General features: G+C 29.9%; 1 protein-coding gene across 1 annotated transcript; it reads left to right on the top strand.

Moving 5' to 3' along the window:
* The first annotated feature begins 2,816 nt into the window (after positions 1–2,816).
* LOC119675648 (tyrosine 3-monooxygenase) lies at positions 2,817–12,346 on the top strand. Its single transcript, XM_038086858.1, has 7 exons — positions 2,817–3,423; positions 7,097–7,208; positions 7,398–7,535; positions 7,700–7,786; positions 8,489–9,308; positions 10,611–10,737; positions 11,919–12,346. Exons 1-7 carry the CDS (start codon positions 3,355–3,357, stop codon positions 12,315–12,317), a joined length of 1,752 nt encoding a protein of 583 aa, XP_037942786.1. The 5' UTR covers positions 2,817–3,354; the 3' UTR covers positions 12,318–12,346.
* The last annotated feature ends 1,179 nt before the right edge of the window (positions 12,347–13,525 follow it).

Here is a 13,525-nt window from a genome sequence, read left to right as displayed (position 1 = left end):
TTTTCAGGTAAGTTTCTCTATTAACGTATATTCAAACAATCCAACTCTTTGCATCTTAATATTTTCGTTCCAAATTTGAGGACGTGACTTTGCTCGTGTCTTCTTTTTATATTAAGAGTTTTATTTTTTTGGTTGATGTTCATTTTCATCTGAAATACAATATTATTCTGAGTGAAATGCATAATCTTACCTATCCATCCCTTTAAAGGTAAATTACGAATATTTGTTTTTGTTTTGTAAAGAACACTTCTTTATGGACAATAAAAAAAGGTTCAGGTACATCTTTCCTAGAAAAAGTTACATGATAAAATACAATGCAGCAAATGAGTGGCAAATAATATATATAAATCAATCACAGTTAAAAAAAAAACAATGATTATGTCTTGCTGTTAGGATAAAAGGGATAATGCTTTGTTAAGACGATTATAAAATTATTTAATATGTTCTTTAATGAGCCGATTGCTTAATGTTAAATAATACTCGATTTTTTGAATTAGTTTTAATAAATATATTTCATTGTCAACAATATTTCCACTATTTATGTTAAGCGTACCCTGAAGATGACTACAGATTATAGTCAAAATATCGATGACAATCTAATACAATTTTTAAAACTAATTTAAAAGTTTGAATATCGTTTAACATTGACTAATTAGCCTATTCATAAAACAATAAGATCATTTTATGGTATTATTATTAATAAAATAAAAATATTTTAAACAAAGGATAAACTATTTAATAGAATTAACATAAGTTGTAGTTTTTCTTTCTAATTATTTTTTATAAATTTTTTACTGCGCATCACATTCAACGGCTTAGGTGTCAGAAATGAAACTAGCGTTCTGTTGTTACAGTTATCTGTTCTGTTAAAGTGCTGTTAACTAAAATTGATTCTATTGGCAAGGACTTAACAGGCGTAGCTAGATTGTTGTTGAACTTAAAAAGAATTGTTAATATTTATTTGTTACTTTATAGTTTTGTATGGAAAAAGTATTCTGCATTCTCGTTAATTGAGTTTCAGTCTTTTTTGAAGCGTATTAATTATTTCCTTTAATTTTTTTTAAATATAATGTGTGTAAAAATCAAAAAATCCTTTGCATACACTGAGAGATCCGTATCCGTATCCGCTTATTGAATCTGCTGAGCCACAAAGCACAGAAATATTTCAAAGTCAAATTGTTTCATAGCTCAAACAGCTCAAACGAAACAAAAGCACTTAACAAAATTAATTGTAACAAATTATTTTAAAATAGCAAACAAAAAAAAAAGAATAAAAATGATTGAATTAGAATAAAAGTCGTTAAAATAAAAAAATCAATAAAATTTGTTTAAAATTGAAAAAATCTTTATGAATGAAAAAAAAAAACGATTATTAATAAAAATTTAAAAAAAAAATTAAATCCATAATAAAAATGTTATTAGTAAATTTTTAACGCCTACACCAACGCTACCTACCGTTCACATTGTGTTCATAGACTTTTGTCTGTTCACCAAAGCCACTTAAGCGATGTGAAGTGGTGCACACAGCTATGTATGAAGTGCGCTTAATTGACGAATGTAAGTGGTTAACAGTCACTGGCAACTAACATAAGCGGTCAATACCCAATACGGTGTTTACTCTGCAGTTGACTTCATTCAACTGCAACTGATATCACTTCATCAAAAGTGAGCCGAAATGTAATGAGGAGCAAAACTGCAAAACTGCTTAAGTGCATGACTGTTGAGTAAGTGTGAATTGTAAAAACCACAATAAAAAATTCCCCATTAAAGCAGGCGTAAACGCACAATTGAAAGAATTTGAACGATTTCATGCGAAAAGTAAAAAATTAAGTTAAGATTCATCAAATTATTAATAACTCTTAGAACTTCTTAATATTATTATGATTATGGTTAGTATATAATAATTATTCTGGTATTTTTTTTTTTTATTATATTATTTATATTGCATTTTATGATGACGCGCAAGCGTATGGAAATTCACACTCACACCTGCTGCTGTACCAATTATTCAAATCACTACCACTCATACACCAACAAAAGCAAGAAAAAATCTCTACAACTGTTATTGGGAGATTCCATGCATATGCTCATTCACTTCACAGAAATTTTAAAGCTCACACATGTACACATGTACACATACATACTTACGTACTCTTTGCCACCGCACAGCACCATATCACAGTACCAAAATATTTTAACCCAGCATACTCAATATTATCAACTTCACACTTGTTACTGCTATGATGCTATGCTCAGTTTCTGCAGTGTACAGTGTTGTTGTACTTGGTACTTGAACTTGATATCCAAAGCGAGAGGAAACCCCACTTGTGTGTTAAACACTACGTATGAGCATTCGTAAGCAATGGGAGTATATTATTATTATTGTTGCGCTTATAGTTGTTGTTGCTGCTGTTGTTCTTGTTGTTGGTTTCTTGCTCTGTTTGAAGCGTGCGCGCTTTCGTCTCTAAAAAAAAAAAACCTAAAACTTGTACACCCGCTCCGCTGTGACTGACTCCTGACGTTGGTTGATATTGTATGTAAAATACGTCACACATCGTGCCGTATTACGCTTACATTAGTAACACTGGTGGTATTTTTTTCTTCTTATTTATTATAATTAATATGTATTTTTTTTGTGTTTTGTTTTGTTTTGTTTTCATTAATCGTTTTGGCAGACTTGTCGTCCGAGATATGCGAAAACCAAAACCTGTAGCAGCGGTGATTTTCGTTCGCGCTCACTTTCGGCTTCGGCTCGTCTGATGCTCGTACGCTGAGGGTATTTAAGCGCACCGAGCTGGACATAAGGCATTCATTGATTCGCTATCATTCGCTCTTAAGACTTGCTTCTTCTTTGGTTAAGTGCCGCTGTTTGTAGTAATTACATTAGCTTTTCTGCCTAATTGTCAAATCAAAAAGGATATAAAAGTTAAAATTTTACGTAAAATAAATAAATTATAAATAAATCGAAAAGTTTACTTAACATTCACTAAAGTTGTTTAAAAGTTTCGAGATATTAACGGTTGACAACGTGATAATAAACACACTCAAAAAGGATTTCTATCGTCCTGTTGGTGCTACTATAATAAGAAAAAGATTTTTCAATAAAATTACAATTTTGTGAAAAATTCTAAAGCTGATTAAGACACAAGCAGTTCTAGAAGTTAACAGAAATTGGAGAGCAAGGAACAAAATAAGCAGTGCAAAGTGTTATTCTAAAGGCTTATTTCCTACAACACGAGCGAGAATTCTATTCTTTAAAACACACACAAAAAGTATCTAAAGTGCTTAATACTTTTATAAATTTTTGAATTTTTTAATCTTCAACTTACAACAACAACAAAAAACTATAACAAAATGATGGCCGTAGCTGCAGCACAAAAGAACCGCGAAATGTTCGCTATCAAAAAATCATACAGCATTGAGGTGAGTATTTCCAAAAAAATTCTTATATATATAATATAATATAACATTTATTATATATATATATAAGATTTAAAAATATTTCAATTAAAAAGTTTTTTCAAAAAAAAAGTTTCCAATTCTAAAATTTCTATTTAATTTTTAATTTCTTTAACAAAATATAATTATAAATAAAACAAAATAAAAAAAAATATGAAAATAATAAAAATCATTAAAAATATTTCTTATATTAAAAATTTACAATTTAAAAAACATTTAATTACTTAATTGAAATAATAACATATAAAAACTTATGATTTGAATTTAATTTTTTTATTAAATATTTTTAAAAATATTTCTTTCAAACTAATAATAAATAAATGCATTTTTTTTTATTAAATTAAATTCTCACTTAAAGTAATTCTTTCAAACAAATAATAAATAATTCCTTATTTATTTTATTTTTATTGAATTAAAATAATTGTCAAAAGCACTACTTTCAAACTACTTTCAAACTAATTATAAATAATTGGTTATTAATAATTTTATTTATTAAATTAAGTTCTCACTTAAAGTAATTCTTACAAACTAATAATAAATAATTCCTAATATATTTTATTTTTATTGATTAAATTAAAATATTGCCATAAGCACTACTTTCGGGATAATTATAAATAATTTTTTATTAATTATTTATATAATATATTGCGGCCATATTAAAAAAATAATATTCGCTATATTAAAAGTAATATTTAAAACTAATTTTGGTCAATTTAGTAAATTCATTTTATAATTTTTGAAAAATAATTTTTTTAAGAGTTTATACGCTTTTCCATAATTAATTTTTTTTATTAAAAAAGTTCGTTCTTATATTTCAAAATTTTTTTAATATAAAAATATTCTCTAAAATCAAAAATTATAAAATTAATAAATAGAAATGATAGATTTTCAAATTTTTATCAGTTTTTATTTATTATATTATTAAAAATCGTTATGTATTAAAAAAAATAACATAATTAAAAATAAAATCATGCGCAAATAAAAATAATAAAGTTATAAAGTATAACATAAATGTAGGATTAGTTCTTTGCGTTAAGATTCTGTTAAATTTATATTTTGTTGATATTTTTTTAATATTTTATACTCCAATTTGATCACTATAACTGATTTTTTTAATATACAGCAATAAATACAGCAATAGGTTCAATATAAAAGTATTTCAAATACATCAAATTCAACGGAGAACAATTTTTGCAATTAGAAAATTTCATACCTTAACGCTTTATTATAGCAATTGTAATACAAAAAAAAATTAAAAAAAAACAATAATTGTATAAAAATTGACAAATTTTATTACAAAATAGTTCAACTATTGTTATCAAAAATTATAAATAATTTCATAATTTCACAACTTGTATCTTCCCAATGCCAAAATAACAAGTTAGCAAAGTTAGTAGCTTTATATACCAAAAATTGGACTACGTGACTTTTGTTTGCTAGCAAGATGTGCGGCTTAGAAATATCAGTAAATAACTTTTAGTAAATAGCCATAGATCTATGCTCTTTGGTAATTTTTTCAATGAAAACAAAAAAGATTTTTGCAAATTCAACATTTGTCTGTTTATATGTAAATTAATATAAAAATTTCCTACATTAAAAACAATTTACACCTCAGAATTGCTTTGAAAAAGCCTCTCAATAATTATAATAACAAAGCGGCCACTGCGGTCAAATTAACAACAAAAGCCCAAGGTGTTAAGTATTATTTAACAACAAATATAATAAATAATGATATAAACAAGAGTGAAAGTGCCCTAATCAGGTCTGATCAACAGTTCGTCCAATGGTCCAACAACTCAGCCTTAACAAACAAATCCAATAAAAAACAAAAAAATACTTGTCATTGTTTTGCATTGAAAACGAAAATATCACGAAAAAGCAGCTTTTTGAAGTTCATTTTATGCTCCAGTTTTAAAGAAATTTTTATGATTTAATAGCATATATATCTTTCATCATCTTTAGTGCATCTGAAGTTTGTTGAAAATAACTTGACATACTCATTCACAAGCCTCGGCTGCAGGAAGTGTCCCTCAAGTGGTGTGGTGCTAATATGCATTAAATAGGTCAGCAGATAGGTTTGACGATAATATATATTTCGAGTATTTATATTCTTAGAAATATTTATGTAGCAACTGATCTGCATTCTCAATATTAATATTTCACAGTTTAGGTAATTTCCTGTTCCACATGCGAACAATTCTTCCGTCTATTATAATTTTCAAATCTTATTGATTTGGCCCCGAAAAAGTATCTTCAACTGTTATAAATTTCTTATAGTTTCTTTCTGTTTCGAAAAAGAAAAAAATTTATACAAATTTATGCAAATAAACAATTTTAAAAATGTGTGAAAATTAAACTAGTGGCATCTCGCGGCAGTCAATATGTGAACTCGATACAAACTGCAACGGGCCGGGCCGGGCCAATGAAGCCATCAATGAATTTTATAGCCACATTAAGTCAATTTGTTAACAATTTACAATATCAAAACATGACATAAATTAACAATACCGGAGCGCATTAATTTAGCTTACTTAAGACCGCACGCGTGCATGATCGTTTGTGTTTCACAGATAAAATATCTGGCAGATACAATATCTGGCGGCAGTATGCGCAAGAAACACAAACAAAAACAATGAAAACAAAAATCAATTTTAAATAATTTTACCGGCAAACTGCGCTACTTTTTTGACCATCAATAAACGCTTTAATGTTTTGCTCACACCAAGCCACACACTTAACAGAAGACTCATATAACTCATACAAAATAGTATGATCAATCGGTCACTCTGAGATAGTTATATAGTAGATAGAGCGGGAAACTAAACTTTCGTTTTTAATGCGTTAAGTAAGATTTTGTAATCGAAGATCGATTGATACATGAAAGCTGCAAAAATATGTTGAAATTTTTTTCTTTCTTTTTTTTTATATAAATATTTAAGCACTTAAATTATGTCACTAAACATATAGACATATATATATATATATACATATATATAAAGACAGTTTTTTACGTGAAGGTAACGGTTGTGATTGTTGAGGTGTAGACACATCAGTTGCATAAGTTGAAGATAGATGCGTAGTACTCATAAGAGCGGCATAAGTCATTGACTTTTGTGTATGAAAGCCAGCTCAAATGGGCTCAAAATGTGTTTGAAAATCGCTCAAAAGAGTTACCAGATATTTTGTACTATAATTGATCTTATATATTTAACAGAAGTAGTAGAATATCTTATAGGTTGGATATTATAAATGGAACTTTTTGCAAATACCTGTTTTTATACAAATATTTATTGATTTGCTTCGATTTCTAAGAGGTTAACGAACTTTTTTATATATAAAAAATTTTAAACAGAAACGCTGATACATTGAAATATTTGAAGGTTAAGGTTAAAGGTTGAAAAGATAAGAAATAAAAATATTATGAATATAAAATCAAAATAAAAATTAAAAAAAAATGCACAAAATTTTTGTATGAAATCAGCTAAGCGAGAAACTTCAAAGATATTATAGCTCATTAAGAGATAATGAGCAGTTAGAGTAGTGTGTCGTGTGTAGTGATGACTATAACAATAACAATAAATAACAATTATTTTAGAAGTGTTTTTCTAATAAATTTTTATTAATCTTTTTTTTACAGAATGGTTATCCATCACGCCGCCGCTCTTTGGTAGATGATGCACGCTTCGAAAGTTTGGTAGTCAAGCAGACCAAACAAACTGTTTTGGAGGAAGCACGCACCAAAGCTAATGGTAAGTTAACAAGTCCAATTACTTTAATTCTACAAAGCATGTACTGTTACACCCTGATATTCCTGTTATCCCTTATATACTAAAAACCCAGTTGTTCAATTTTATTAATTATTTTATTATTTCTTTATTTGTTTATTTTTATATTATTTGGTTTGATTCCCTTTATCTGTTCCAAAAAAAAAACAAAAGATGCCTCTTTGGAAGAATGCATTCTGCAAGCCAAAGGCGAGCACGTTCCAGCTGAGCAACAGATTGATTTGCAAAATGCAGAAAATGTTGAAATTCCCGCTGATCTGGAAGTGAATGATGAACAAGATTTTATTGAAGGTAGTTAAGTTCCTCACAATTCCTAATTTTTGTTTTTTTTTATTAAATATTACAATTTTATTTAATTTATAATTCCATAATTTATTTAACTTATGTTTTCCTACTTTTTCTTATATTATTTTTTGCATGATTCCTACTTCCTTATAAATGTTGTGGCACTTTAGACAATGAAACCTATTTCCATGCTGAAGACAATTCCTCAGCTCAAGAGGGTCATAACAATACTGAACAATCCAACAACAACTCTGATGGTAAGCATAAACATAAATCATAAAATAAATTTAAAGTACTTAACTTTGATTTGGCACATCAAGCGACACTGATTTAACGCCTTGCGCTGCATTAATAGAACCATAAAGCAACTAACACCCACTTGTGGCTTTTAGCCGTGTTAGGAGCTGAGATACACGTACACACGTCCATATATTCTAAATGGAAAATTGCACATTTCCTTTTAAGAAATATTTTTATAAGGATTTTAGATTCAATTTTCCTTTAGCTTTTCCTTGCTTTCCACACGACATAATATGCACAATAAAATGGCAGAATGGCAGAGAAGAAAAGAAATCCTATGACGACTTAACTTAATCGTTATGGCGCTTACGTTGATTGTGCTCCAATTCTATAAAATAATATATACTCGTATATATGTACACATATATATGCATAATGTTTTTAGCATTTGTCATGGCAACCCTTGACACCGTACACTTAACATAAAGTATCTATGCGAACGTGTGTATGTCGAACTCAATTGGCTGAAATAGTTTTCGTGCCGCGCATAAAAGATGAATTTGTAAAAATTTCATAAAAGCGGATTTGCCAGAGAATAATAAATCTGCTAAAGATTTTCTGTCATAAGAGCTGCATTAATGCCTTAAGAAATTAAAATTACAATAATTTAAAATATACTAATCCCTGTATTTCAACTCATTTCATTTCAATTTCCATAGATGCCGGCTTAACTGAAGATGAAATTGTTTTGGCAAATGCTGCTTCTGAATCAGCTGAAGCTGAGAATGCCATGCAAAGTGCTGCTTTAGTGGTACGTCTTAAGGAGGGCATCTCCTCATTGGGTCGCATACTTAAAGCAATTGAAACTTTCCATGGCGCTGTACAACACGTTGAGTCACGTCAATCACGCGAACAAGGTGTTGAACACGATGTACTCATCAAATTGGATATGACACGTGGCAATTTGTTACAATTGATCCGTTCACTACGTCAATCTGGTAGCTTCAGCAGCATTAATTTGTTAGCTGAAAACAATATCAGTGTTAAGGCACCTTGGTTCCCCAAGCATGCCTCTGAATTGGATAACTGCAATCACTTGATGACCAAATACGAACCAGATTTGGATATGAATCATCCAGGTTTTGCTGACAAAGTCTATCGTCAACGTCGTAAGGAAATTGCTGAAATTGCTTTTGCTTACAAATATGGTGATCCAATTCCATACATCACTTACACCGATGTCGAAGTCAAGACATGGCGTTCAGTATTCCGTACTGTTTTGGATTTGGCACCAAAACATGCTTGCGCTGAATATCGTGCCGCTTTCAAGAAATTGCAAGACGAGAAAATCTTCGTTGATGAACGTTTGCCACAATTGCAAGAAATGTCTGACTTTTTACGTAAGAACACTGGTTTCACATTGCGTCCAGCTGCTGGTTTATTGACTGCTCGTGACTTCTTGGCTTCATTGGCTTTCCGTATTTTCCAGAGCACACAATATGTGCGCCACGTTAAATCACCATACCACACCCCAGAACCGTAAGTATTTCAAAATTTTATCATTGATATATTTATAATTATAATTATATAATGCAAAAAGTTGTTGAGGTAGTAACTGTTGCTGTCTTGAGACTTTAAGAAGTTGGCATTAGTAGACTTTAAGAATTTATTCGCTTCCTGTTGCATGATAAACTCTATATATATATATATACATATATATATATTTCTATAATGGATAAAATGAAAAAACGAGTCATTTTTAGTCAAAAAGGCAGATAAATAACAGCAATTCAGATTCCTAATTTAGAAGTGGAACACTATAACGATCAGTTCATTTATACTACAACTGTCTTTAATCGAACCAAGGTTTTTGTTTCTTAGAAATAAATTCTTGAAAGCATTTTCTTTGTTGAGTAGTTCCTAATATCCATATTTAAAAAGTATTTATTCAATATAAGCTCCGAGCTTGATTGTTCTACTAGTAACAATTATAATATAAAGTCAAGCAATTGTTGACATACTTAAGGTTCCTTTTATTATATGCTCTACTTTATTCCTAAAATAGCTTTGAAAATCAATCGTTTTGTCAATATGGAGCATAATTACATTTGTAACGAATGATTTTTTAATGCATATCTAAAAGTATCTCCATTAGTATATTTAACGCACTGAAAGGCATATTCTACTATCGCCTTTGCTCCTAAATTAACTTGAATCTAAAACATTTCTGCCACTTCTGCTATCACATCCTTCATTGCTGCTGTTCTTTGGTGACAGAATAAAAGCCTTCAAACTAATTTCATTTGACAGTCGTTGAGGTGCAGGAAATATGCTTTTTAGCATGTCACACACAAAAGTAGAAGAAATTGTAGAAAACTTTTTCCAACAATGTTGACTATTTTTACACCGGAAGACAGTAATTGGCCACTGCCACTGCCACTGCCACCGCTACTCCACAGTCCCTGCCACAGTCAGGAACATAGTCACCCACAACAATAAAAAAAGCCACTTGGAGAAATGTGACTTTCTGCCCTTCTTTATTGTGGTCTGTATGGCAATATGTTGAGCTCGGAGCACGGAGCACGGAGGCCGGAGCACGGAGCTTCTAACAATGCCACTGTTGGCATCATTTTACAGCAACTTCATGTACATAATTAGTTTAGCTTTTTTCCTTTTGTGCGACTCATGACTTAAGTGCCACAATTTACAATGTATAAGTAAGAAGTACCAAGTACCAAGTAACAGTAGCAATTTTTGCATTTATTACAACGACTAATTTCTGCTTATTGTTCTTGCATATAAACACATAATTAAATTATTTGCCATTTTAATTATTTTCAGTGATACAATTCATGAATTGCTTGGACACATGCCACTCTTAGCTGATCCCAGCTTTGCACAATTCTCGCAAGAGATTGGCTTGGCTTCGTTGGGTGCCTCTGATGAAGAAATCGAAAAGTTGTCCACTGTAAGTATTGAATAATCGCTATATTAAAAATGATAATAATTGATTTTGTATATTGTATCTAGTATATTGTATCTTGTATCTTGTGTATTGTATCTTGCATTTTGTATGCATATCGTTAGCAGTTGAAGTTAATGCAGAATGCAAATTGAGTTAGCACTACTTAATAGCCTTGAATAAATATTTAGCTCGTTAGTTAGTAGCGAGTTAGTTAAGCATTGCATTTAACTTGATTTAAAAATCGTTAACTATGACATATTTGTGCAGTGAAGCAATTTTTCGCAAATTATAATTTAACTGGCAATTTATTTGCTAAGCGAGTAGCCGTCAATGGCCAACACTTGCGCTGGGTGTTAGGCGAGACGCCCCTTGAATTTTTAGCTCCAAAATGCTTGGAATACACGCCCATGTCATATAATGCCACAACTCCTTACTTTACCGCTTGGTAACAAATTATCGCTTCAACAGACTCAAACTCAGACTTGGATTCGGATTCAGACTCAGACTCAGACTTAGTCAGTCAGTCGGTCTCATGTAAAGTTCACGTAACGCATCAATGCACGTTCGATCGCATGCAATTTGCCAGTTTTAGGCCAAATGGCTGTGGTGCTTTATTATCAGAATAAACTCAAGCGATTTGGAATAAAGCTGGCCTTAACGCTAGCTAAAAGCGAAAAAAAAAATGTTATTAGAATGTAGCGGCCAAAGGCAAATAGTAAACATGACATTAACCAGCTGGCAAAACTAGTAGTCGGCTGCAGTATTTGCTCTTGCCATTCGCTGATTCAAGTTCGTGCATTTGGCAGCTTGGCAGCTTGGCGGCTTGGCGGCTTGTCGGCTTGGTAGTGGCTTTGAGCGAGTTGCATTTTTAATCTTGACTTAAATGTGCAAGTTTCTGTAACAAAATTTTGCCCGCCCGACCTTGTACAAAATGTAGCGATTTTTCAAATTGAATTTTTAAAGGCTATTGTCATGTGCTCAAAATGTTTTCGTAACACCAAATTTGATCTTATCCGAATTTTTGCCGTTTCAAAAGCATTGAAAGCATTAGTGAATTATTTTTCAAATGTCAGTGTCAAGTATTTAAGATTAGATTTCGGTTGTAGTTTTTTGTAGTGCACATAAAAGTTTAAGTTTTTCACACGAATTAATTGTTTTTTTTTCTTGGTGTTTTTTTCTTACAGATTTACTGGTTCACTGTTGAATTCGGTCTCTGCAAGGAACACGGTGAAGTAAAAGCTTATGGTGCTGGTCTCCTCTCCTCATACGGCGAACTTTTGCATGCTATCAGCGACAAGTGCGAACATCGTGCTTTCGAACCAGCATCCACCGCTGTACAACCCTATCAAGATCAGGAATACCAACCCATCTACTATGTGGCCGACAGTTTCGAAGATGCCAAAGAGAAATTCCGTCGCTGGGTATCCACCATGTCACGACCATTCGAAGTACGCTTCAATCCACACACTGAACGCGTCGAAATCCTCGACTCAGTTGAGAAATTGGACACACTCGTACACCAGATGAACACCGAAATTCTACATTTGACAAATGCTATTGCAAAATTGAGGCGTCCATTCTAAGCTCATTCTAAGGTCATTTACCAAAAAAAGTATCTAAAGTAATGAATTTAAATTGACATGCCGCAAACATTCCCCCCATACTATTTTTATATTAATTGCACTCATCTCTATTTGTGAAAATTTTTGTACAATTTTCATTTTATACTCATAATTGTTAAGCACCATTTTGTATTTTTAAATTGTATTATTTTCAATTTGGCATACGTTTTTTATTATTATTGTATTATTTCCACATATACATTTCATGAATTTCATCTTTATTTCGTGTACCTTGACAAATGTTTTTTATTTATTTCGTTTTTTAAATACTTAAACTATATATTGGACCAAAAAATCATTAGATTTTAAGTAAAATTTCTCTTTTGCAACTACACGAATTGTTTTTGTATTATTTTTTGTATATTATACACTTTTTTTAAAACAAAAAGACAAAAGATTTTTATATATATAAATATTTTATTCAACAAAAAGATGAATTTTTAAATGTATTTAAACTATTTTTATTAATATTATTATATTATATATATATATATATAAAGTTTATTATTGTAGGTATGTAGATTTTATTATGTAAGAATTTAAGACAAATATATGATATTAAAAAATAAATATATATTTTTTCATTTTTAATTTAATTATTAAAAATAAAAATGCTATATTATTAGCTACGTTTTTAAATTTGTAGCTGAAGGCATTTGCTACTATAAATTGCTTTGTATGAGCTGCATAACATACTAAATACATATTTTATTGCTATATATAACCATTATAATGCAAAAAAAAAAAATTAACTATATAAAAATTTTCAAATAAAATTTAAATAATGTTAATATTCTTCACACTAAAACGAACCAATTTTATAGGCAAAACAGTAGTTCTCCATTGCAACGTCTGATGTGATGAGAGTAGTTACATTCGAACTTTGATAAAATATATATAAAAAAAAAATAATTTTCTTGAAGAAGTCTAGTGGACTTAAAATGACTTAATAAGCTATTCATTTTAAAATAATAAACATAAAGTAATTTAAAAAATTTTAAGTATTATCATAAATAATATATAATTATATATAAATATACTTAAAAATAGTTTATAACTATATATATAATATAATTTAAATAAAAAATTTTTCTTCAGTAATAAATAATCAGCTTGCTGAATTCTAGTATACTGAATTAAAAAAATATGAACGAATAGCTTATATATAA

This window comes from Teleopsis dalmanni, chromosome 1, assembly GCF_002237135.1.
Source record: "Teleopsis dalmanni isolate 2A chromosome 1, ASM223713v2, whole genome shotgun sequence".
Classification (NCBI taxonomy): domain Eukaryota; kingdom Metazoa; phylum Arthropoda; class Insecta; order Diptera; family Diopsidae; genus Teleopsis; species Teleopsis dalmanni.
The sequence above is the reverse complement of the archived record's forward strand: the minus strand, read 5'-3'. Positions and strand labels throughout refer to the sequence as shown.